General features: G+C 44.5%; 1 protein-coding gene across 2 annotated transcripts in view; it reads left to right on the plus strand.

Moving 5' to 3' along the window:
* The window catches only part of ikbkg (inhibitor of nuclear factor kappa B kinase regulatory subunit gamma), a 29,858-nt gene that overhangs the window by 3,547 nt on the left and 1,668 nt on the right, over window positions 1-24,643 (plus strand). Inside the window, exons 4-14 of one of the 2 annotated variants that reach the window (XM_034140943.1) lie at window positions 3,493-3,567; window positions 3,650-3,751; window positions 4,245-4,430; window positions 5,895-5,956; window positions 9,150-9,252; window positions 9,342-9,457; window positions 20,844-20,996; window positions 21,650-21,722; window positions 22,126-22,260; window positions 23,683-23,819; window positions 24,394-24,470. In XM_034140943.1, the coding sequence (XP_033996834.1) occupies window positions 3,493-3,567; window positions 3,650-3,751; window positions 4,245-4,430; window positions 5,895-5,956; window positions 9,150-9,252; window positions 9,342-9,457; window positions 20,844-20,996; window positions 21,650-21,722; window positions 22,126-22,260; window positions 23,683-23,819; window positions 24,394-24,470 (1,219 nt within the window). The remainder of the gene's footprint in view (window positions 1-3,492; window positions 3,568-3,649; window positions 3,752-4,244; window positions 4,431-5,894; window positions 5,957-9,149; window positions 9,253-9,341; window positions 9,458-20,843; window positions 20,997-21,649; window positions 21,723-22,125; window positions 22,261-23,682; window positions 23,820-24,393; window positions 24,471-24,643) is intronic. The other variant, XM_034140944.1, reaches the window with a different exon arrangement.

Consider the following 24,643-nt stretch of genomic DNA (forward strand, 5'->3'; position numbering starts at 1 on the left):
CATGTCCCAAAACATCAGCCGTTAGCTGTTATCACACAGAGCTCACAGCTCCTCATATCTGTTCAGAAACTGGACAAAAGTTAAACATGAACAAAACACAGGCTGTCTGTGTCATGGAGAATACAGTTGCTGCTTTATTTATGTCTGTATCATGTTGTTGTGAGTTTGGACGGAGCAGCTACAGGTTAGTTTATCCTGATCGATCCGATCTCATTCAGAAAACACGCATTTTAAAAGGTTTTTCGTCTGCCGTCTTGTCTGCACACTTGTCAAAGCATTAATTCATGGTTTTTACTAACCGGTATCAGTATGTTTTTACTTCGGCATCATTTTGAAACGTGTATTGCAATTAAATCACGGTAAAATATGTTCATTTTGTTGTAGTTGGTATCTACCATAGTATTTACATGGAGATAAGCCCCGAATATTCGTCAGCTGTGTTTACTCCTGTCATTCAAACAGGACGTGCTGGAGAGGGGGCGGGGCTTATATCCATGCAAATACTATGGTAGATACCAACTACAACAAAATGAACATATTTTACCGCGATTTAATTGTAATACACGTTTCAAAATGATGCCGAAGTAACAACATACTGATACCGGTTAGTAAAAACCATGAATTAATGCTTTGACAAGTCTGCAGACAAAACGGCAGGCGAAAAACCTTTTGAAATGTGTGTTTTCTGAATGGAGATCGGATCGATCAGGATAAACTAACCTGTAGCTGCTCCGTCCACACTCACAACAACGTCCTAAAGACAGAAATAAAGCAGCGACTGTATTCGCCATGACACAGACAGTCTGTGCTTTGTCCAGTTTCTGAACAGATATGAGGAGCTGTGAGCGCTGTGTGCTAACAGCTAACGGCTGATGTTTTGGGACATGTTGATGTGGTGATGGGTTGACAGCATGTCGAGGATAACATCATATGTATATCCGTTGTTAAAATATTCCCTTAAGATTTCCATCTCTTCTTCCATTCTTTCCAACTCAGTTTAAAATTCTGAAACAGCTGAAAGGCTGAAAAGTACCAAACAGGAAATAAGTGGCGCTGTCGGGTGCTGACCAATCACGAAGCGTCATTTCTTGACTGGCAGCGAAAACAACCAATCACAGCAGTGCTTCTCTGGCTGGCTCTGTCCAATCACAAACAAGAAGTGTTGTCCCTAAAGGAATACCCTTTCCGTAAAAGTTGAAATGTTGAAGTGTTTTGTGAAATGCTGTAGTGTTTTGTGAAATGCTGAAGCATTTTGTGAAATGCTGTAGTGTTTTTTGAAATGTCGTTGCGTTTTATGAAATGCTGTAGTGTTTTGTGAAATGCTGTAGTGTTTTTTGAAATGTCGTTGCGTTTTATGAAATGCTGTAGTGTTTTGTGAAATGTTGTTTTGACTTGCACTTCAGGGCCACTGTACAAAAGGGCTATTTCTCTCAAATATTGTTCTCAAATGTGTGTTAGTGAGCACTTTGCAGAGATAATCCATCCACCTCACAGGTGTAGGGATGGGTATCGTTAAGGTTTTAACGGTACTACTACTTTTATCGATACCGCTTATCGGTCCGGTCTTTTAACGGTACTTTTATCGGTTCTTTTGGAGAGAAAAAACGAGGTAAACTAACTATATGTTGTATGTCAGGGACTACGAATGGAAATTAACTCAAAGCTAAAATCCGGCATATTTACACTTGAAGCATTATTTGTCTAAAGTGTTCATTAATGTGCATTGTCCCTATTCAAATAAACGATTAAATGAAAAATGAAAATAAACAAATTGTGAACAAAACTAAATTTGTTTTTAAATTTAAATTTAAATTAAATAAATAATATTTCGCATCTAAAGAAACAACAATGTTTTAACAAAGTGTGTTGCTGCTAGCATACATAATACCTGACGTGGAAACGTTACTCGTGGATGGGGCTACAGAGCTACTAGAAAGACAGTCGAACCCGGTGCATTTCTCCGTCTGAATGTGGTGCACTTTTGCTAAATGTTTAGACAAATTGCTCGTGTTACCGCCCTTACATGCTAAACTCTTATTGCACTTTTGGTAACGAGCATTGTCCACATCGAGACGGGTAAAGTTTAACCACACCTCGGAGCGCGTTCTCTCCGCCATCTCCTCCGTGTGTGTGTGTTGCTGCATGTAGCAGAGCGTGTGTGTAAACTGCCCCGCCCCCTCGCAAGCAGGCGGGGGAGAGAGATCGAAAATACAAAAAATGACGCATTTTGCAGTCTTTTTGCATATTAGAAACGGAGTTGGCGACACTAAAACTGCAAAATAATGTTTGTGTAGCAATAATACACATGACATATTTTTTACATGTCTCCAGTACCGATAAAAAGACCGATAACGTCGGAGCTTAACGGTACCACGGTCTTTAATAATTCAGCCCCGGGGCCCGTTTAATACCGGGGCTCGGTACCCATCCCTACACAGGTGTGGCGTATCAAGATGCTGATTAGTCAGCATGGTTATTGCACAGGTGTGCCTTGTTGTCTTCTTTTATTCCAGGAAAGACAAACAACTTCTAAGTTGAACTATTCATTAAAAGAGAGCAAAAGATATATTTCACTTGGCCAAGGACTCCGTCCGGTCACAGAAATCACAGGCAGCAGAGCTGTAATCTCCCTGAGGGAGGATTAGGCAAATGAAGCCGCTGACGTCACTTCTTCTTCTTCTGCTTTGGGTTTACTGGCAGGCCGCAAACATCTTCGCGGCGTATACTGCCACCCGGAGTCCCCGGCCGGAAGTCCCCGGAGTTAGGGACTGGCTTCAGTAGAAGCTGCTGGGACTCCCAGCAGCTTCTACTGAAGCCTTCCGAGTAAATCGCCAGAACGCCGACACCTCCTCATCTCTCCACCGCTCCCATGTTTTATTTTGTTTTCTTTTGTGTTGCCATAAGTTATTCTCTCTCCGTTGGTGCGCTGGGCTAATGCTAATGCTAATAATGCTAATGCCAGCAAATACAATGGCGGCTTCACAAAACTTTTCAGAGTTTTACGGGGCGTGGTTTGCAATTCGCCCAGCCAATCAGAAATTGGAACTTTTTTTCTCCCCAGGAAAGTACCTGCTCTCTAGCAGGGACTGAAAAGGGGGGAAAAGTTCTCATGAAGTCTTTTTGGTGTCAACGCAAAATCCCAGGAAATATCGGAACTAAAAGGGAAAAATACGGGGGAAAGTACTCCGGTGTGAAAGCGCCTAATGTTTTCAATGGTGGAAGAAGTACTCATACCTATAATTACATATCATAGTTTAATTATTTGTTAATTTACATTTTGTAATAGCTAATAACCTGAATCTATAAAATAACTAGTAACACATTTTGTCTGACAAATGTAATGGAGTAAAATGTAAAATATTGGCTTCCAAATTGTAGTGGAGTAGAAGTGTTAAGCAGCATAAAATAAAAATACTCAATTAAAGTAAAATACAAGTGCCTCAAAAAGTACAATACTTGTACTTCACTACATTACTCCACTGCTTGTTTCAGACACTTGATCAGCGGGAGAAGAAGCAAGTGGAAGAGACGGATCAGAACACACAGACCATGCCGCCTCGCAGCCTGGTAGGAGTTCTGACTGTTGTTTGATGGAGTTTTGATTGAGTTTGTGTATCTTCATCTAACGAGTATGTCCATGTGTGTCTAGGGCGATGCGAGTGTGCATAGCTCCTTGAGTAGCGCCCTCCCCTCTCCCTCCTCCTCCCTTTCAGAGGTATGGGGGGAGAAAGTGGGCATGAAAGATGGCCAGGTGAGCATGCTCACTGCATCCCTCCCCCCCATCCCCCCAATCCGATGCCTGACACCTAATCTTTGGCCCTCACTCCAAGTTTAATGCTTCACCTCACCTTTGTTTTTATGCTTTTAGACCGACAAATGACCTAAAATACAAAACCTGATGCCCCATGCGTCTTTTATCAAAGTCACTGGACAATATAGATCTGTAGGTCGCAATGTATTTTACTTATATTTCCAAGCAGGAGCATCTGATTGAATGCTAGTCGGACTCCAGAAATGCCTCTGCGTCCCACTTTAAATCTAATCAAACGAGTGATTCCTCTTTTAAATCCCTCTCTGTCTCCTCACTTTGTGTTCTCTCACATCTTAGTGTATTTCCACATTTTGCTTGGTGTGAGTCCTGCAGCCCAGGGGAAAGAGTTCTGTCTGTGTTCCCTCCTGTTACCTCCCCTATCTCCCTGCACCCTTTCATCCCCCGTTCATTCACTTCCTGTCTCTCTCCGCAGCCTGTGGAAGGTTCAAACGATTTCCTCCAGTTGCTGAAGAGCCACAAAGAGAAACTGGAGGAAGGGATGAGAGATCTGAAGAGGAAGAATGAAGAGCTGGAGAGGGAGAGGGAGGAGGGGGAGAAAGAGAGAGAGCACATGCGGCGCTGCTTTGACCAGATGCGGAACAAACTGGCCCAGCCACAGGTAACACAGTCATCCAATCACAGGCCTTATACACAGGATCCAGAAGTTCAGATGTAAGGGTAGACATGAGAAAGTACAGCAATAACTAGAAAGTGCAGATCGCCGTCAGCTGTGTCTGAATGTATACTGACCCAAAATCTAAATGTTTTTTCACTTTGAAATCATCTATAGTTGCAAAATATGTAATGTTGAGGAAATAAATTATTTATTTTGCTAAAACTATAGAAAAAGTCACACTAGTCTCCACTGTTCCAGGCTGTAATGCATCGCTCTGGGAATTGCGCCCTGTCAATCTCCATCCAATAGAAATGCGTGTTTTTGTCACTGACAGGATCAGATGGTTATTTTAGTGTTTGACAAGGAATAACTGTGTCTCGCTCTTTGTGAAGTCTTGTTCCTAAATCTCTTGAGATGCAAAGTCAGTGAGAGTTGGTTCAGTGTTTGTTGTTTTGGACATCAGAAAGCGTAGTTTTAAATACATCCTGAGGGAAGGCTGTGCATAGATCAGACACGTGAATGTCTCCATGTCTAATACAGTGGTGCAGTGTTGACGTATTTCGTAGGCCGACCCAGAAGTTACATCAAGGGCTCCCTTAACAAAATCCAATGGCATTTTCCATTGGATTTTGGAATATTGCACAAAATAATCTCTGGGGCAAACACACATTTATGATACCACATTTATGATACCTATGCATTATCAGTCGGATTATCTTCACATATTAACACTGCTTTGTGATTTTTTTAAAGTTTAAATGCAACCACTTTCTAGATATGTTATGGACACTGGCATAAGAAATATCAGAATCAGAACCAGAATCTGGTTTATTGCCAATTAGGTTTACACATACGAGGAATTTGCATTAGTATGAACGGTGCAAACAAAGACACAGAAAGAGGAATGGGTTGTAGAAAAGGAACAAAATTGTTCTATTATAAAAACAATTTAAAGACTATTATAAGAAATAAAGACAATATTTACACAAAATATAAATTCACAAAAGACTACATCAAGGTACAGTAAAAATATCACAAATACTATAATTTAAAGTTTTAAAAGTGTGTGTGTAGGAGCCAAAATGCTTTTTGGCCATTGTTTATTGTTTCTATTAAATCATCATTTGTTTACACCACAATTATTCACTTCCGGCATTCACACCTGGGTGTATTTAAGGTATTTAGTCCAGCTGTTGTGTTCTGGGTTGGTGTGGAAGGAGAATGGGGGTGATTTGTTTCGGATACCTTTTGTTGATCGTATGGTTCTACTCTGGTTATTGTTGTTTTTTCTTTCTTATTTAAACATTCTGAAATGTAAACTCAGGACGGACTGCTTATTGGGAGCTAGTCACAATGATTAGCCAAGTTTAGCCTCTTCTGCAACATCATTTATTGAACGTTTTGTCGCTACAGTGTGTGTAAATTAAATGTAATGTTATGTTAAAGTTTTTTGTGAATGTTTTACAGGCAGTCAACGTTTCTGACGAGGCTGCCCAACATCGCTCTGAGGCACAGCACTCCTCTGACTGGTATGAGACATTTCTCTTCCTGGTACAAAATACTGAATTGCATTGTGTGAAACTAATGACAATAAAGTGAATTTCTGTGATAACCGAGTCGTCATGAGCCGCTTTTGGACTGGGTGCTGTTGAATTAGTCTAACTGTACTGTATATGTGCAGGAAACAGCATGCCTTTTTTGTTTCTGCATTTCTTCTGCTTAATACAAGGCTGATTTTGAGATGTCTTCCTCCTCCTTCCTCTCTCTGTTCCCTTCTCCAGCTCTAGCCTGGCTAAACTCACAGAGCAGCTTCAGGCCACACAGGGCAGGTGAGCCCACAGCTCTGTGTGGCTTCTTTCACTGTGTGCATGCTACCCCTGCATGCCCTGTGTGTCTGTGCTCACTTTGTCACGAACGCTCGTTTACTTTTCTGTCGTGTTCTATTATATACCAGTGGTTCCCAGCCGGGGTTACAGGGGTGCTTGAGGGGATTGCAGGGTGTCCGTAGAAAGATTAGGGATTGCAATTTATTCCCACACCAAAAGAAAATGTAGCCTGTTGATCGTGGTCTAGTTCAGCATCCACGAGTAACAGCTCCTGCCGGGTTAGTGTTGATTGTAACACCACTTCAGTCAGGGTGACCAGGTGCCAACCATGGATGTATAATAAGAACTGGATACAGCGTGGGAGGCGGGGTCTCGTTCTTTCCTATGAGAGCTGCTCATTGGCGCATGAGGATAAAATGGCCCAACTTTTGAGAGCGAAACGTCACAGATTACCCGTCATGTCTGGCTGTCAGAGCAGAAGAACCCGTATGTGCGCTCACAGAGCATGCGCCCCTTAAGCCCCACCCCCCGAGCTCCCACTCTCTGCTCACTAGAATGAATGGAGAGAGAAAATAAATCTAGATTCGGCTTTTAGTGCATTTTACAACTTTAAGGACTTAATGATTCTAATAAGGGCTATAAAATAGTTCATACTGGGTAGTTTATTTAGTTTAAAAAAAATTATCCGCTGATTTACAGACGTCTCTTTCCCAATGTTAGTCAATGGAAAAAAGTATTTCTGGGCCCAGTGACGTCATGGACTGATACGGAAATTGTAGTACCGCCGTTTGGACACAACAAATGTGTTCCTCAGAGTCCGGCGCACTTCCTGGGGGCTTGGTGCCAACAAGCCGCATGTGGAACAAAGAGTGTGTTTGTGCGGGTCATCGTGGAACATGTTACTGCGATGCTAAGAGGTCGTTTGGATTTCGATAATGTCAATTCAACCCTAAAAAATTAAGATTTCTAATATTACTTAAAACGCTTCACTATAAGTTGATGTCCACATGATATAGTCTGGAGCTGGAGAAAAAAACTCCCAAGTCTTACAAAACCTCTGTGGGAATCGCCCTCCACCGGCTACACCCATAAGTAAATACATTTCTAGACTTTCTTTATTAACTGACATCTGACACAGCCAATGGTAATAGCCATCTTTTGCTTTCTGAACAGCCATTGGATAAAAGCCAAGTTTTGACTGTCTGGGTGACTGTCAGTTAAATGTGGGACATCTCAATTTGTGGTAAGCCGGACAAATGATAACAATGCCGAGCAGTCCCGTGCAAAGATGGACACCTTGTAACTGAAGTTCATGTTCACGCTGAAGCGCTGCGCTTACTGTAGCCACGAGCTAACATTAGCTGCAAATTGGGGAGGCAACGATAAACGTACAGATACCGGTCCCGTCGCTGCAGAACCGGGTTTAAGAGAGCCCTGTGAAAAGAAAAAATATATAGGGAAATACATTTCTCAGAGATTTAGTTGTACATCTGATGATCCACCACGGCCAAAAGTACTGGCAAATAATTCTATGAAGCCAGCCTATCTGCGGAGAAGCAAACGCGCCGGGAGAGTCTGTCAAAGGTCGGGTTGAATATGATTCCAAAGGGTTTAATACAAGTCCAAATGTAGGTGAATAATCACAGATAAGTGACAGGGTAGTTATAGAATGGCGACCAGCTCAAGGGGGACACGAGACAAAAAGAGTTGGGAACCGCTGTTATACATTTCGACAATTTATCATTCCATCATTGATGGACGGATTCGCATTGTCTTCATATCTGCACTTCCTGTCTTCTCCTAAAGGGTTAACAGTAGCATTTGTTAGCTTCCCTTCCCATAATTCTGGCAAAACCAATTGGACATAAAATAATTTAAAGTATGTTTTACTAAAATAATTTTAGTGATATATTTATTTGAAATTACTGAAAAATTTAGATTTCAAATTCCTTTTCTGTCCTCATTGTATTGAACAAGGCATTACTTTTGTGCACATTCAGATATTTATACTTGACATTATCATACCAAATTCAACTGTCATTTGATTTTCACAACTGCAGAGCTGCCTGCTGGCTACATGGCTGAAACTGATGTGAGGCGTCCCCCCCTGCACAGCCCCCTTGTTAGTTATTTAAATATAAAAAGATACAGAAGGTTTTCTGTCAAATCATAGCATCAGTTATTTTATATTAATGTGTGGTTCCTTGTAAGGCTATGCAGTCAGTGGTGGAGTGTAACTTGAATACATGTATTTACTGCAATTAAATACAGTTATGAATATTTATCCTTTAAACTTCTACTCTACTACAGATGGTTTTTACAACATTTTGAATACATAATGCATAATTGTTTGCATTGTGTAAGGTCAAATTACCCAACAGAATAAAAAGGAGTTACAATTAGCTCCTCAACAAACTACAACATTAAAATACACCTATGTTAATGCAACAATATAAAAGGTGCATGTTTTGCAGGACAGGCACTTTTATTTTTAACATTTTTGTTGGTAATACCTCCATACTGAAAAAGAAATGATTGGACTTTTGACTATTTTCACAGTGTAGTATTGCTACTTTGACATTATTAAATGATCCTAACAGTTCTTCCACCACTGCACAGAATTACCATTGATTAGTGATTCATTAATAAGTATTTGAATAATTAGCCAGGGACAGTTGTCAATAAACAACTTGCTGCATCTTCTTAAGTCATTGTTATTGTGTAAATTATAATTAAATACATGTGTGAGTATTGTGAAAACTCTTTAATAATTGCAACTTTAATGTAAGATCAATCGTTAGCCCAACTGTAATTATACATACAGTATGTGTGTAGATATATCAATTGACATGACAATATGTGCTACTGTTTAGTGATGAGAGTGTTGTGTCTGCAGGTACCGTGATTTGGAGGAGAAGCTGGATTACCTGCAGAAGAGTTCAGCTCAGCGGGACCGAACTGAAGCTCTGCTCAAACAGAAGGACAAGGACTGCGCACAGGTCCGGACTGTGAACAGTTCTCCTGCTACTAAAGTTACAGATGGTGGCAGCATTTAAAGACTCTAAACTTAAATACATTGTTTTCACAGCTGGCCAAGGACTGTGAGGCTCTGAAAGCTCAAGCCACGTCCCTGTTAGGAGAACTGAACGAGAGACAGAGCTGCCTGGAGAAGAGCGAGCATGAACGCAAAATACTGGATGAAAAGTATGTGGTAGCATTAATACAAAGCAGAGACAAAGCAGAGACGCTGTGTTCTATAACGACATATTATAACAATTGTAGGTTTAAAACAAATGATGTGGATGGAGGTTATAGTAAAACATAAAAAAACTGTATATTGATATTTTACAGCAAAAATTGCTTAGTGGTACATTTACAAGAACAATTATTTGATACTAAAGTCATACAATTTAGAGAATCTCTTATTTCTTTGAAATCAAGTCACAAAAAAAACTGGGGTTACGTACTGTAAGCCAGCTTCTATGAGTATAGGCGCAGCCCTCTAAGGCTATCGCTATTGGGTAATCCCACTGCGCAAGCGCAGCACTAACAGACTTAAAGGGCCCATGTCATGGCTGTGGAGGAAACTTCTGTGTAGCAATGCATGGAGTCACCGACTCAGGAAGGAGACACGGTGAGAGTTGGAGCTTTGATGTCAAACACTGATGGGTTTATTCAGAGTATTCGGCCGGAGGATTCACATCACAAATCAAAGAGTCAGAGGTTCCGACTTCACGGTAGAGTTGCCACGTCAATTCTGAAGAGCCTCTCTCTATGTTAGACCTTTTAACTGGTTCACAGAGAATCAACATCTCTGAAGGAGTAGACTAAACAGCTGGGAACACTGAGCCACCTGCGTCCGACACTCATGGCCTCAAAGATTTCACATCTTAGAGTCCACAAACACCGATAAGGAAGTGCCTCAGCGTTCTCACAACAATTACCATTCGTGCCAGACAAGTTGACCGGTCACAAACTGGTGACAACAACACATATGGCACCAATGCCTTTCCTTAAAGGAGATAACAGACGTCAGAGTAGATCATAAAACGTCACAGAGCAAAAGGTTAGATATCTAGAAGAATTATTCCTTAACAATGGCCATTTCCACTGATCATAATTCCATTGTTGAGGTATACTAAAATAGATTTATACTGTGCAATTTTCCAAACTCACATTGGTTTCGCATACAGCATCTCTGTAAAGTATGTGTATTCAGCAGTATTCACTCTCTCCACTAAACGACTCGTTGGAGCTCTTGCCCCCCCCTCCCTGTGAGCCTAGTGTGCTCCGATTGGTCAGCTCGGCCACTCTGTTCTGATTAGTCAACCACCAAAGAGGCTCCGCCCATGTCTAACAGTGCTTTTTTCGGCTCGCTCTCGGAACATCAGTCTTATAATGGCGTCGGTACAGCCGTATATTTTATACGCTAACTAACCGAACTGTACCTACAACTGTTGTTATAGAAGAGTAAGTTATTTTTACCTGTAATAAACTACTACTGTTTGATGAGAAATCAAATCATGGTTTGCTATATATGAATGATATGTTATAGGAGCAAATAATTCAGGGAAGAAAAGATAGGCCTACTAAGTATTTCCATCAAACTTTATTTTTAGAAATGTACAAAATGAACATAAATATACATATATACACGGTATATCATCCATTCCTCCCCGTTGTCGGCATCTTGCCTATCGCAGCCGGGGCTTTTTAGGACGAGGCCTCAGTGTGGTAGTCCCGTCCCAGTCATGTATTTTCCGCCAGGATCTGGCTGGACGAAATCAAATGCAAATCACAAAATATCAGAGAAACTTAGTTGTTTTAGATTCGTTAGTAGTAGTTGTGGTAGGAGTGTGGATCTATCTAATCCATCTATCTAATAAACACAGTAAGCTTGCCAGCTAATATGCTAACCTAGCTTTCTTGTTTACCTTGTTAGCAAACACGATATGAAGGTTAGCTCGGAGGTACGGCAACTATAATGGAGTGTAATAAAACTACTATGAACAAAAGTTAGTGGCTAGCAATAACGTGTTTATAATTGCAATCTTATACGGGTAGTACGTTCGGTCATTCATTGTAACTGGCATGAATACGATGTTTCCCGCTAGCATGTATAGCTAGCCTCGTTAGCTATACATGCTATCAGCGTCGGAGGAAAGCCAACTGTAATGTACCGTCCTTTGGGGGTCTGTGAGAGGGCAAAGAGAGGGGATTTCCCCGTTGTCTCTGCTAGAAGTGTGAAATAAACAGTCCCCATTTCAGGGACACCTCTTGGAGGTCTCTAGGCCGTCCTTTGGGGGTCTGTGAGCGGGCAAAGAGAGGGGATTTCCCCGTTGTCTCTGCTGGAAGTGTGAAATAAACTTAGTTGTTTGATGTTCGTCAGCTTGCCAGCTAGATTACAATGCTAATCTACGTTTGCTAGTTGTTCAGTTGTTCAATATGCTATACTATACTATGAACAACAGATAGTGGTTCATATTAGGCTATCAAGCACATGTTTACAATTGCAATCTTATATGGGTAGTCTGCTACATTCATTGTAGCTGGCATAAAAACATTGTTTTTCCGAGCAAACTCATGTCTAGCTCTTAGTAGCCTTGTTGTTTAGCTCGGTAGCATACACGCTCGGAACGCCAGCTATAATGTAATTACGTTTCGCGACTGACCGTACGGTAAATCACCTGGAGTATACTGTCTATGAGTATTTAGTGTGTGAATGCAGACATTCTCCTACTATGAGATACATGTATGTAAGGCCATCTGCTGATATTAGAGTTGATATGGAAACGCTAGCAACTTAGTTAGCACAGTTAGCACTGGCTTAGCAGTCCGAAACATGTTTACACATTTAAACAGTCGTGGTAGATACCTTGTTTGATAAATACACAAATAACAATGCAAACTTACAGGTTGTGTACCCGAATCTTCCCCTGCTCCAAACGGTCCAAACAAACTAGGAATAGCATCGTCCTTCAGTTTCAAATGCTGTGCATATCCGGCCTCAAACTGGGCAATGTTTTGGAAGCTTTCGTCTGTGAAATGCCGCGCACACAGTAACGTTCTTCGAACCTCTGAAGGAACAGTGTTAAAAAGAAATTTCAACCACTGACTTCGACGTGGTTCTTCCGTCGGTAGGACAAACAGCTCAGATTTCTCCTCACATTTCAGGAAACAGGTCCTTGGCATTGGCATGACTGGATCGATTGTGAACTGAACCAGAGCTTCCAACAGTAAATGTTAGGCTGGCAGAGGGTGCGGCCAGCGCCGCTGGGTGTGGCCATAGCTCTTCGGGATTGGTCCATTTCGTTCCGGGTACCGCATGACATCATGCGGTACCCGGAACTAAATGGAAGACTCAAATGGGCAGTGACGTATCTCCAACGAGGTGTTTTGGGGAGGTATTTTCTGTGTTAGAGTTTTACTCGCTACAGGGTGTACTTTGAGGGTTTTGACTCTGCACACCATTTACATGCATAAAAACCTTCATAACACACAAGGGGACGGGTAATAACCGGAAAAGCATGACATGGGCCCTTTAATCCACGCCCACCTATGACGTGGGCCCCACCTACGGCCTCACTTCCGTATAAATAGGAAGTAGGCCCGACAATCTGCTCCCACACAAACAGCTTTTCTTCAGCTATTCGCGGAGCCAGTGGGGCCCGAACCTTAGAGGGCTGCGCCTATACTCATAGAAGCTGGGTTACAGTACGTAACCCCAGTTCTATTTCGTATAAGGCTATTGGGTTAAGGGCGAAGCAGGATGTAGTCCACGCCCCACTGGTCCGTCCGTTACCAGAAGTACAAAAACACATCTACTCAATTAATAACCCATGCGTAAAGGAGCATCACAGTCCCTGAAAATATAGCATTTAAAAAAAAAAAAAAAAGGGGCAGCTCTCTGAGTGCCGACAGGCAGGAGAGAGGGCACACCGTTTAGTCCCCGACATTACTCAATCTGACAGGACACTCAGTACTGAATGTGTAAGAGAGGAATGGGAGACATCCCTCAAATAAAAACGAATAAAAGAACAGGGGGAAGACCAAGATGCTGCAGTGCAAATGTCTTCCACTGTCATTCCTCCGTGCAAAGCCGTAGAGGTTTAAATTCCTCTGATGCTGTGCGCTTTGATGTTTTCCGGGGGATCCACCCCAGAGGAGACATACGCCTGTGACAGACAGAGGCTGACAGACAGAGGCTGCCCTATTGAGTGCTCTCTGTAATGCACAAACAGGCTACTTTGGCTGACAAGAACTTCAGGGGGACCTGATCCAAAGGTTCGAATGGAGCTTTACTCAGTGCGCGTAACACCAACGCCAAATCCCATTGAGGCGCCAAAGCGCGTGACACCGGTCTGAGTCTCTGTACTCCCCGTAGAAAACGTGTTGTCAGAGGGTGACTAAACACCGTGCTGACACCAAACCCTACGTGGCAAGATGAAATGGCAGCAGCGTACGTTTTGACCGTGCTATAAGCCAAATTCCTGTCCAGTAACGTCTGGAGGGACGACAGCATGTGAGGCAGGGGGCACGTAACGGGGTCCAGGCTTTTCCCTACACACCAGCGCTGGAACGCTGTCCATTTGGCTGTGTAGGATGCTCTGGTGGACGCCGCCCTAGAACCCTGAATGGTACTGATAACATTTTTAGAGAGGCCCAGCCCCTCTAAATGTTCCCGTTCAGGGGCCATGCCCACAAACGTTGGCCCAATACTGGGTGACCGCTGATCGCTCCCTCCACCTGGGAGAGAGCGTCCCTGCGCCACGGAATTTCCCACGGTCTCCCTGACAGCATCCGCTGTAGGCATGGAAACCAGGACGCTCCCGTGCGTTCCGGTGCTATTAAGATCGCTGTCAGTCTCTCCTCCTGCACTCGGTCCAGGAACCGAGGGATCAGAGGGCCTGGTGGGAAAGCGTATAACAACACCTTGGGCCACGGCCTGTGTGCGAACGCGTCCACGCCCAGGGGGGGGTGGTCCTGCGTTCTCAGGGAGAACCAGAGGGCACACTGCGCGTTCTCGCGTGCAGCGAACAGATCCACCTCCGCTCTCCCGAATCTGCTCCATACCTGGGAGACCAGTTCGGGGTGGAGGCTCCAGTCCCCTTGGCGAGGACCTCCTCTGGACATGAGGTCCGCCCCTCTGTTCAACACACCGGGTATATACACCGCTCTGATAGAGAGTACGTGTGTTTGCGCCCAGCACAGCAGCCGCCTGTGTTCAGCAGCTGCGCTGATTTATGTATGCCGCCGCCGCTTTGTTGTCTGTCCGAATCAACACATGTTGATTGAACAGCAACGGGGAGAAGTGCTGGATTACTCTCCATACGGAGATTAACTCCAGCTCGTTTATGTGGAGAGACATGTGAGCCGGCCACTGTCCCCCCACTGCCTGGGACATGCACGTTCCTCCCCAGCCTGCGAGAGATGCGTCTGTGAACACCGCGGTGTGTGACGTCACTCTGCCCAGGGGAACCCCCACTGACAGGACGTGGAGATTTTTCCAATAGGCTAAATCCGAACCCACGGAAGGGGGAATGTACACCATGCGTCTCTTCTGCCGCACAGGGTTGATGCGCAGGCGAATAAACCACCTCTGGAGTCTCCTCATGTGAAGGAGTCTCAGAGGGATCACCACGTGACCAGCTGACATCATGCCTAACAGCTGCATCACGGAGAGGGCTGTCACCACCCTGCGAGGTGTGACGCGCCGGAGGAGAGCTGTCACTTTCTCCACTCTCTGCTGTGAGAGTCGTGCTCTCATGCGGGCTGAGTTCAATTCCACTCCCAGATAAACGATAACCTGGGAGGGAAGAGGACAGCTCTTCTTCCAGTTGACAATGAAACCCAGGCTTGACAGATGAGATACGAGCTGTATCGTCTGTAAAGCAGCCTCCTCCTTGGAGCGAGCCAGTAACAGCAGGTCGTCCAGATAAAATAACACCCTCATCCCTCCTCTGTGTAGCGGCTCCAGAGCCGTCTCCACACACTTTGAAAAAGTGCGAGGAGCCAGGGAATATCCGAACGGCAGTCGATTGAACTGGTACGATATTCCCTGGAATGAAAAACGCAGGAACTTCCTGTGTTTCGGGATTATGGTTATGTGGAAGTAGGCATCCTTCAGGTCTATTGACGTAAACCAGTGCCCCTGGTGAACGTACTCCAGCACCTGTTTGATTGTCAGCATATGAAAAGGTCTTTTCATTATCACCTTTTTGAATGGCGCTCAGGGTAAGTGCAGTGCTGGCCGCCTTACCGATCTCCTCAGCCTCCACTTAGGACATGGTGTCGGACTGCTCAGCTATACGAACCATGGAATTTACCAGCAACGCAATATTGTTTGCCGTCGCTGACGCCTGGTAAGCACACTGGTGCATCCGGTAGGTCTGTCGGGCGACAAACTGATCTCTGGAGGCAGTCAACATGGGTCGCCGTCCGGCAACCGTGCTGGCCTGCTTAACTCCAAAGAACGTTGTGAGGCTCGGCTCCAGAGGAGGCACGGTCGGAAAACCCCTATCCGTAAATCCCTCCACCCTCGTGAGGGGAGCGTATGTGGATATCGGAGCGCTCAGTGTCCTGGGGTTCGCCGCCGCCCCCTCCTGGTACTTCCTAATGGGCGGGAAGCGTGGCCAGATCGGGTCACTCTTGACCCTCTGTGCCTGGGAGAACACCCCGGACATGTCATCCGAAAACGCGCTCTCCTGAGCTGGGGGAACGGGGAGATCTCGCCAGGCGGCTGCCTTAGAGATGATCTCCGGGAGTTCCGGGAGTTCCAATCGACGGCAGAGCCGTGACGGCGGAGAGAGAGACCACTCAAGGGTTCAAGGTTCAAGGTTCTTTATTGTCAATCTGACATAGCTACAGAGTAATTATGCAGTTGAAAATCTTATGTCACAGGCTTCTCCAACAATGCAACATAATGACATAACATAATAACAATAAGAGCAAGAGCAATACAAAAATAATAATAGTTATAAAAATGAAATAAAGTTATGATGTGGAATAGTGCAGTATGAGTCTATATACAAGTTATTGGAATGATATATATATATTAGGTATTAGATACATACTACTGAGTAGCAGTTGAATGTTTGAAGTTGTTTCAACAGTTCAATTTTTTAACAGTCTCACTGCCCGCGGGAAGAAACTGTCTCCGAATCTTCTTGTCCTTGCCCGGATGCTGCGGTAACGTCTGCCAGACGGCAACAGAAAGAACAGTTTGTGGCTGGGGTGATGGGGGTCTTTGATAATCCGTAGTGATTTCTTCCTGAGCCGCTGGGAGTAAAGGTCCTCCATGGATGGCAGCTCCGTCCTGGTGATGTGCTGTGCAGTTTTCACCACCCTCTGTAAAGCCTTACGATCGAGGTCGGTGCAGCTGCCGTACCAGGCCGTCATGCTGCCAGTGAGGATACTCTCTATCGTGCACCTGTAGAAGTTGCAGAGTATCCTGGAATCCATTTTGAACCTCCTCAGCCTGCGGAGGAAGAAGAGCCGCTGTCGAGCTTTCTTGGTGATGGTGGTGGTGTGAAGAGACCATGTCAGGTCCTCAGTGATGTGGACCCCAAGGAACCTGAAGCTTTTGACTCTCTCCACCGTAGTCCCATTGATGGCGATGGGGGCGTGTCCCTCTCCCTGCTGCTTCCTGTAATCCACAATCAGCTCCTTTGTTTTGCTGATGTTGAGATGGAGGTTGTTCTCCTGGCACCAAGATGTCAGGTTTTCGACCTCCTCTCTGTATGCCGTCTCGTCATCGTCTGTGATCTGGCCGATGACGGTCGTGTCATCAGCAAACTTCACGATGGTGTTGGAGCTGTGTGTGGCCACGCAGTCGTGGGTGAACAGGGAGTAGAGGAGAGGGCTGAGCACGCAGCCTTGAGGGGCACCGGTGTTAAGAATCAGGGTGGAGGATGTGATGTTTCCCACCCGCACTGCCTGGGGTCTGCCCGTCAGGAAGTTCAGGATCCAGTCGCAGAGGGCGCTGTTGAGCCCGAGGTCTCTGAGCTTGATGGCCAGCTTGGAGGGCACAATGGTGTTGAATGCTGAACTGTAGTCAATGAACAGCATTCTCACATATGTGTTCCTGTTCTTCGGGTCCAGGTGTGAGAGGGCAGTGTGGAGGGTGAGGGCTATGGCGTCGTCTGTGGACCTGTTTGCTCTGTAGGCAAACTGCAGGGGGTCCAGAGATTCAGGGAGGGAGGAGGTGATGAATAATTTGACTAACCGCTCAAAGCACTTCATTATGATGGAGGTGAGTGCTACTGGGCGGTAGTCGTTGGGGCAGGTGATGATTGTCTTTTTGGGGACAGGAATGATGGTGGAGTGTTTAAGACATGTGGGGACTACAGACTGCAGCAGGGACCTGTTGAAGATGTCTGTGAACACCTCTGCCAGCTGAACTGCACACACCCTGAGAACACGGCCAGGGATGCCATCAGGTCCAGGAGCCTTGTGTGGGTTAACCCTTTTAAAGGATTTACACACATCTGCCCTATTTAAAACAAAAGGGCAGTGTAGCTCCTGGTCCCTCTGTACCTCCACAGCCTGGCTGCTCTCAAAGCGTGCAAAAAAAACTGTTTAGCTCATCTGGGAGAGATGCGCACGCAGACACTCCCGCAGCACCCCCCCGCTGCTCCTTTGTAGTCAGTCATTGTCCTTAGTCCCGCCCACATATTCCTAGTGTTACAGCCTTTGAAGTCAGATTCCACCTTCTCTTTGTACTGTCTCTTTGCATTTTTTATTGCTCTCCGGAGATCATACCTAGACTTCCTGTACTCCTCCAAATCTCCCGCTGTGTGCGCGAGAGTGCGCGCTTTCAGTTTGCCGCGCACCTCACCGTTTACCCAGGGCTTTTGATTTGGGAATGTCCGTACAGAAACCTTCGGTACCACGTCATCGATGCATTTCCCAATGTAGCAGATGACAGTGTCCGTGTGTGTGTTGATGTTATTGTCCTCAAACACACTCCAATCCGTAGATGCAAAGCAATCCTGCAGTGCTGAATCTGACTCCTCGCTCCATCGTTGTACTGTCCTTGTTATCGGTCTGTCCCTTTTAAGTTTCTGCTTGTAAGCAGGCAACAACAGTAGTGAGATATGGTCTGATTTGCCGAAGGGAGGGCGAGGGAGAGCCTTATATCCATTCCGGAAAGGGGAATAAACATGGTCCAGTATGTTTCCCCCGCGCGTCGGGAAGTTGATGTGTTGGTAATATTTTGGCAAAACCTTCTTCATGTTGGCGGTGTTGAAATCTCCGGCCACAACGAACGCCGCATCTGGCCGTGAAGTCTCGGTTTTATCAATAAACCCAAACAGCTGATCGAGTGCCGTGTTGTTGTCGGCGAGTGGCTGCGGCGGGATATACACTGCTGTTATCACAACAGATGTGAATTCCCTCGGCAGATGGAAGGCCCGACATGAGATCATGAGGTGCTCTAGCTGTGCGGAACAGTCCGATGAAATAATCTTCACATCTGAGCACCAGTTGTTGTTAGTCATTACACACACACCCGCCTCCCTTACTTTTCCCCGAGTTTGCAGTCCGGTCCTGACGAAAAATAGAGAATCCGTCAGGGACAATAGCGGAGTCCGGGATAGCGGGGTTGAGCCAAGTCTCAGTGAGAATTAACACGTTACAGTTCTTAATGTCCCGTTGAAAAGCAATCCGGCTTCTGAGTTCATCTAGCTTATTTTCAATGGATTGAACATTAGCCAGAAGAATACTCGGAAGAGGGGGCCGATTCTCACGTTTTCTCAGTCTGACCAGCAACCCGGCCCGGCATCCTCGCTTTGTCTTCTTCTTGCGTCTCTCAGGTAGAACAGCAACAGGTAGCCATGGTGAATCTCCATTGTCTGTCGGAGGGTTAATATTGTCCACGAAGTTTCGCAATTGGAAAAGTTCCTCTCTGCTATATTGTATGGCAGAGTAGGTGCGGTCGGCTAGCATGTTGCGAACCATGTTAAAAGTAAAACGGCAAAAGTAAAAGAAATATGTACAAAATACGAAAATGGGCAAAGTTGGAGAGGAGCACAAAGACAATGCGGCCATCTTCACCGGCGCATCTGATCCGTGTGCCGGACCTACACCGGGACCCCGCTCTGTCTCCTCCGTCCAGAGGAGAAAGAGGATGGGGGAACCACCTGGTGATCCATGAATGGAGGGGGCGTAGTCATCCGACTCGTGCCCTCCACTCAGACCCAGGAAATCCAGGGCCTCGTCCACGGAGTAAGCCTCCTGGACTGCCCAATCATCCTCGACCGCAGCAGCAGCGAGAGCGTCCGCTCTCTGCTGTCTGAGGGCCAGAGGGAGCCGGGCACATAGTGAGCATGACACCTGTGGGGTGAGAGCAGCTTTCGCATGCTCTAATCCCAAGCAGGACTCTCACTGTGAGTGTTTGTCAAAACTCATTATGTAGCCCGCCTCACATGAAAGGCAATTCCGGACGCAGCCCTGATTTACCTGCCCCATCTCCATCTTTCCACTAGAAACAAAGCTTTTAAAGGGAGGAATCTTTGTTTTCTAATGTGCCTGCTACAGTGCTTCTGCTACTACGGAGTGCTGAAGAAAAGTGGGAGCAGATTGTCGGGCCTACTTCCTATTTATACGGAAGTGAGGCCGTAGGTGGGGCCCACGTCATAGATGGTCAGTGCTGCGCATGCGCAGTGGGATTACCCAATAGCGATAGCCTTAGAGGGCGAAGCCTTATACGAAATAGAACTTCCTGACTTTGTTTGGCAAGGTTGGATAAGCCTCATCACACCACAGACGGCCTGCCTAATTGAAATATATTTTCCATTGGTTTTTAGCAGTTAGGAAATGCTCATGATGTTAGGAGTGATTAAGCTGAGGTGATTGGTCTTGAGTATCATGCAACACAATGAACAGATAAAGTGTGTTCCAACATGTTCCAAACTGCTAACTTCCACGTTCACAACTTCCTGTGGAATTCCTTGGTTACTGTCTGTGTTGTAAAATGCCAATTATTTGACTGAGTCAAGACCAGATGTGGTTTAGCAGATTGTAGGCGGGGCTTAAGGAAAACGATGGTGTGGATGTCATGGGTCCAATGGGAAGAACGCTGGAGGATGCAGGGAAGAGTATTATTAGTATTTGTGTTTTCAAGGGTCAGGGAATGTTGGCTTAAAGGTGGGGTAGGTAATTTTGGAGAAACCAGCTCGAGTGCGCTAGAATTTGAAAATACACAGCCGGAAAAAATCTGCCACTTCCTTACAGAGCCCCTCGTCCAACACACACGAACGCGCACATGACCAATGAGGGCACGAGATAAGTTTGTGCACAGATGGAAGGCTGACAGGCAGGTAGGCCATACATGATTGGTCGTGCTTTTTACAGTACTACGGCTTCCACAGATGACATTTTCTTATGGACTTATTGTCAAAGCACTTAAGATATTCATTGCTATCGGGATGTTAAGAGCATTCCATGGAATATAACAAAAAGTGTATCTCGAGCCGGTTTCTCAAACTTACCTACCCCACCTTTAATTGCCACAACACAACACTGTATCCAGTTGTCTCATACATACATGAAGTGCATGTGTTCTGATGTGTTCTCTCTCTCCTGAGTGCAGGCTGTGCAGTAAGATGAAGGCGCTGCAGGTGGCCGAGCGGGAGCAGGAGCAGCAGAGGAAGCAGCATCACGTAGCCATGGACAAGCTGCTGCTGCAGACCCAGAGCCTGGAGACCGCCCTGAAGACAGAGAGACATGTGGTCACAGAGGAGAAGTGGGTTACACACACACACACACACACACACACACACACACACACACACACACACACACATACATATTCCACATTGTGATGATGTTTAGACAGATTTATCCCAAAGAGGGAAATATTTACAAGGGCTGCACAAGTCATCGAAATTGCAATATAGACTAACACAATGAATGAAGTAGTGCAGAGCAGTCCTGACCTACAAATTGTGTTCTACAGACTTCATAAAAATCCTTGTTTAATACAGATCCTATTAAAAAAAATCACTCCGTGATCATTTAATTATATATTTTATTAATAATGTAAATGTTTTTTCATACCCTCTAAAATCGGCCATCATATTGCATTTACAAAATAGTGTAAATAATTTGAATTATTTATTTTTTCCAAATCATGTGGCCCCAATATTTATTTTCCATTAATTAGAAAAACTGTTTTATCTTCTGCTCACAAATATTGAAAATACATATTTTCCGGACCAACACAATACAGTTGTAATGTTCTATTATCATTCTATCATTGTGAGGTCTCCCTCAAATTTGAAATGAACACTTCTGGGTTTCTTTCAAAGTTGTTCTACACTGTTACCAGCCGGTTGCATTTCCGACATGTAATGCAATACTGTGTGTAAAAGTTATGTTTCCTTTTTTTCCTCTTAGGAAAAAACTGACACAATTGCAGCATGCCTACACGTGTCTTTTTAGAGACTATGATACCAAACTGAAGAGTGAGGTAAAACACATTTAAACAGCTATTCACCCTCTTTAATGCTTGCTATGAAGCTCATGTATTGTTGTGTTAACGTGTGTGTGTGTGTGTGTGTGTGTGTGTGTGTGTGTGTGTGTGTGTGTGTGTGTGTGTGTGGTGTGTGTGTGTGTGTGTGTGTGTGTGTGTGTGTGTGTGTGTGTGTGTGTGTGGTGTGTGTGTGTGTGTGTGTGTGTGTGTGTGTGTGTGTGTGTGTGTGTGTGTGTGTGTGTGTGTGTGTGTGTGTGTGTGTGTGTGTGGTGTGTGTGTGTGTGTGTGTGTGTGTGTGTGTGTGTGTGTGTGTGTGTGTGTGTGTGTGTGTGTGTGGTTGTGTGTGTGTGTGTGTGTGTGTGTGTGTGTGTGTGTGTGTGTGTGTGTGTGTGTGACACAGGGAGGAGATCTGTGCAGCCGGCTGGAGGAGGCGGAGCGGGCGCTGGCCCTGAAGCAGGACCTCATAGATAAACTGAAGGAGGAGGTGGAGCAGCAGAAAGGCTCTCTGGAGACCGTGCCCGTCCTCACTGCACAGGTACAGCATACGGAACATCTCACTTCCATGCAATACTTAACATTATAGGAGCCATTAACAGCTTTTTGATTTATGATGGAAATATCGAACAGATATATTGTTTTCTTGGACCGAAGCTGAGGACAGCAGAATGACTAGTAAATTATTGACACCCTATTTCTTCTTGAGTTACAGCATTATTAATGAAATATAATTTTTAGAAGAGATAAGATATTTATGTAATCTAATATTTATATTATTATGTTTTGATATCGGGCACCTTCTTTGTGAATGAATGACATCAGCCTCCACCTGTGGGGGGGCAGGCTTTAAAAGGACGAGACACTTGGGGGGGTTTTGGGTTAGATTGCGGGAGGCCTACAGTTTTCTGATCACATTTAAGTGCATTATTCTATAGGAAATCACATTATTAGGGCAATAATTCATCAACATTCTATCTTTTTGGGCTTCAGAAAATAAAAAAATCAGGATAAACCACTTCGAACATGTTAAGAGCATAACAATGACTGTGCTACAATTGTAGCTAGAATGACTGTAGTAGTAAACACTGACAATAATAAAAACATTTTTAAAACCAGTGATCTGCCTAGCAATGGTTAAGTTTAGCCCCAGGAACACTCCCCCAAAGCAGGCGGAAATGTATCGGTTCCTGCTTGTCCAGCATCTGGATTTGGATTAAAGATTTCATGTCATGGAGGTTTATTTAGCTTCCTATGAGTCACTTGAGATATGCATAAATGAGCCTGTGTATGGTCCACACCCACCTATTTAACCTGCTGTTATCAGAATCAGAATACCTTTATTAGTCCCACGGAGGGGACATTTGCATAGTTACAGCAGGAAAAAGAGCCACAGACAGCTTAATGTTACATATGTTAAATATGTGACATGCATTCAAAAAAAGTACTAAGTTATGATATAATAAAAGATAAAATAAAAAGTTACATAATTTAAAAAAATACACATCCTGTAACAGTTCTTAGGATTTAGCAGCCAGGTATATATTACACAGTTATTAACGGCATCTATATATATTGCACATCTAGCACATAGTTTGTTGTTATTAAGCAGCAAGGGGTGATATAGTCTGTGTTGTGGTGTGTGTGTGTGTGGGGGGGGGGGGGGGGGGTCAACTAGGGGCTGTGCTGGTTGTATAGTCTGACCGCTGCAGGAAGGAAAGACCTGCGGTATCTCTCCGTGAGACACCGGGGGTGCAGCAGCCTATCGCTGAAGGAGCTGCACAGTGCGGACAGGGTACAGGTACAGTGGTGCAGTGATGACGTATTTTTATAGGCCGACCCGAAGTTGGGATCTAAGTGCTCCATCGATGAAAAGCAATGTGATTCTTTCATTGGGTTTTGGAATATTCCAGAAAAAAACACACACGTTTATAATACTTACACTGTTTGTGTGTTTGCTCAGGCTGAGATCTACAAGGCAGATTTCCTAGCAGAGCGAGAAGCGAGAGAGAAGCTGAACCAGAAGAAGGAGGAGCTGCAGGATCAGCTGACTCAGGCCCTGACTGAGATTGACAGGCTCAAACAGGAAGCCACATCAAGGTAAAAAGAAAGTCTGAAAGTGGAAAAAGCACCATGACAATTATTTGTTTCCTGGATGTGGGCATGCAGTCCTTAATGCACCGCCACACTGTCAAAAGCTCCGTCTTGCTGTGAGCTCCAGCAGGCTTTCCTGTAAAACATGAATGGCTTTTCTTTTAATCTGGATAACTTTGTGAATTAGCCTCAAATAACTTTGATAGATTAGTGTTATATAATGCATAGATTTTGTTTAAGGATTTATCGACAACATTCTGATATATTATTATACGGTTAATAGTTATAAAATAATACAAATTATATTGGCATTGTTAGGGATAGAGCAATTAAGTTCTAGAGATATTAAAATTGTCAATTGTCTGTGTTTGAAACAAATGTTTAGCAATCAATTTCCTTCACTTTTTCTCTTTTCTTTTTGCAAATGAAGAAACATCTTTACCAACATGCGTAGTTTACTTAAAGCACTTGATAAACGAAACACTGCAAGTAAAAAATGCTACACGAACACAACAGAAGCCAGGAGAGAGATCTTCTCAAGTTTGATTGAACAGGAGAGTTTCTTTGTCCCCTGTTTCAGAGCACGCATCGAGCAGATGAAGCTGAGACACCTGGAAGACTTTCCAACAAGGGCGCCACACATTCCCCCCCCTCAAGGTACACCACACACAAAGTCACACATTCAAAATAACAGGCACATAGATATAAAGTAACACCCACACGTTATATTATTATAGATTTTTAATATTATAGATTTTATGGTCAATAAGAATTTGAACAAAAGCTCTTTGGTCACTGCTGCAAAACAACAGATCAGGACTTACTGCAGA

Source organism: Trematomus bernacchii, unplaced genomic scaffold (assembly GCF_902827165.1).
Source record: "Trematomus bernacchii unplaced genomic scaffold, fTreBer1.1, whole genome shotgun sequence".
In the NCBI taxonomy this organism is placed as follows: domain Eukaryota; kingdom Metazoa; phylum Chordata; class Actinopteri; order Perciformes; family Nototheniidae; genus Trematomus; species Trematomus bernacchii.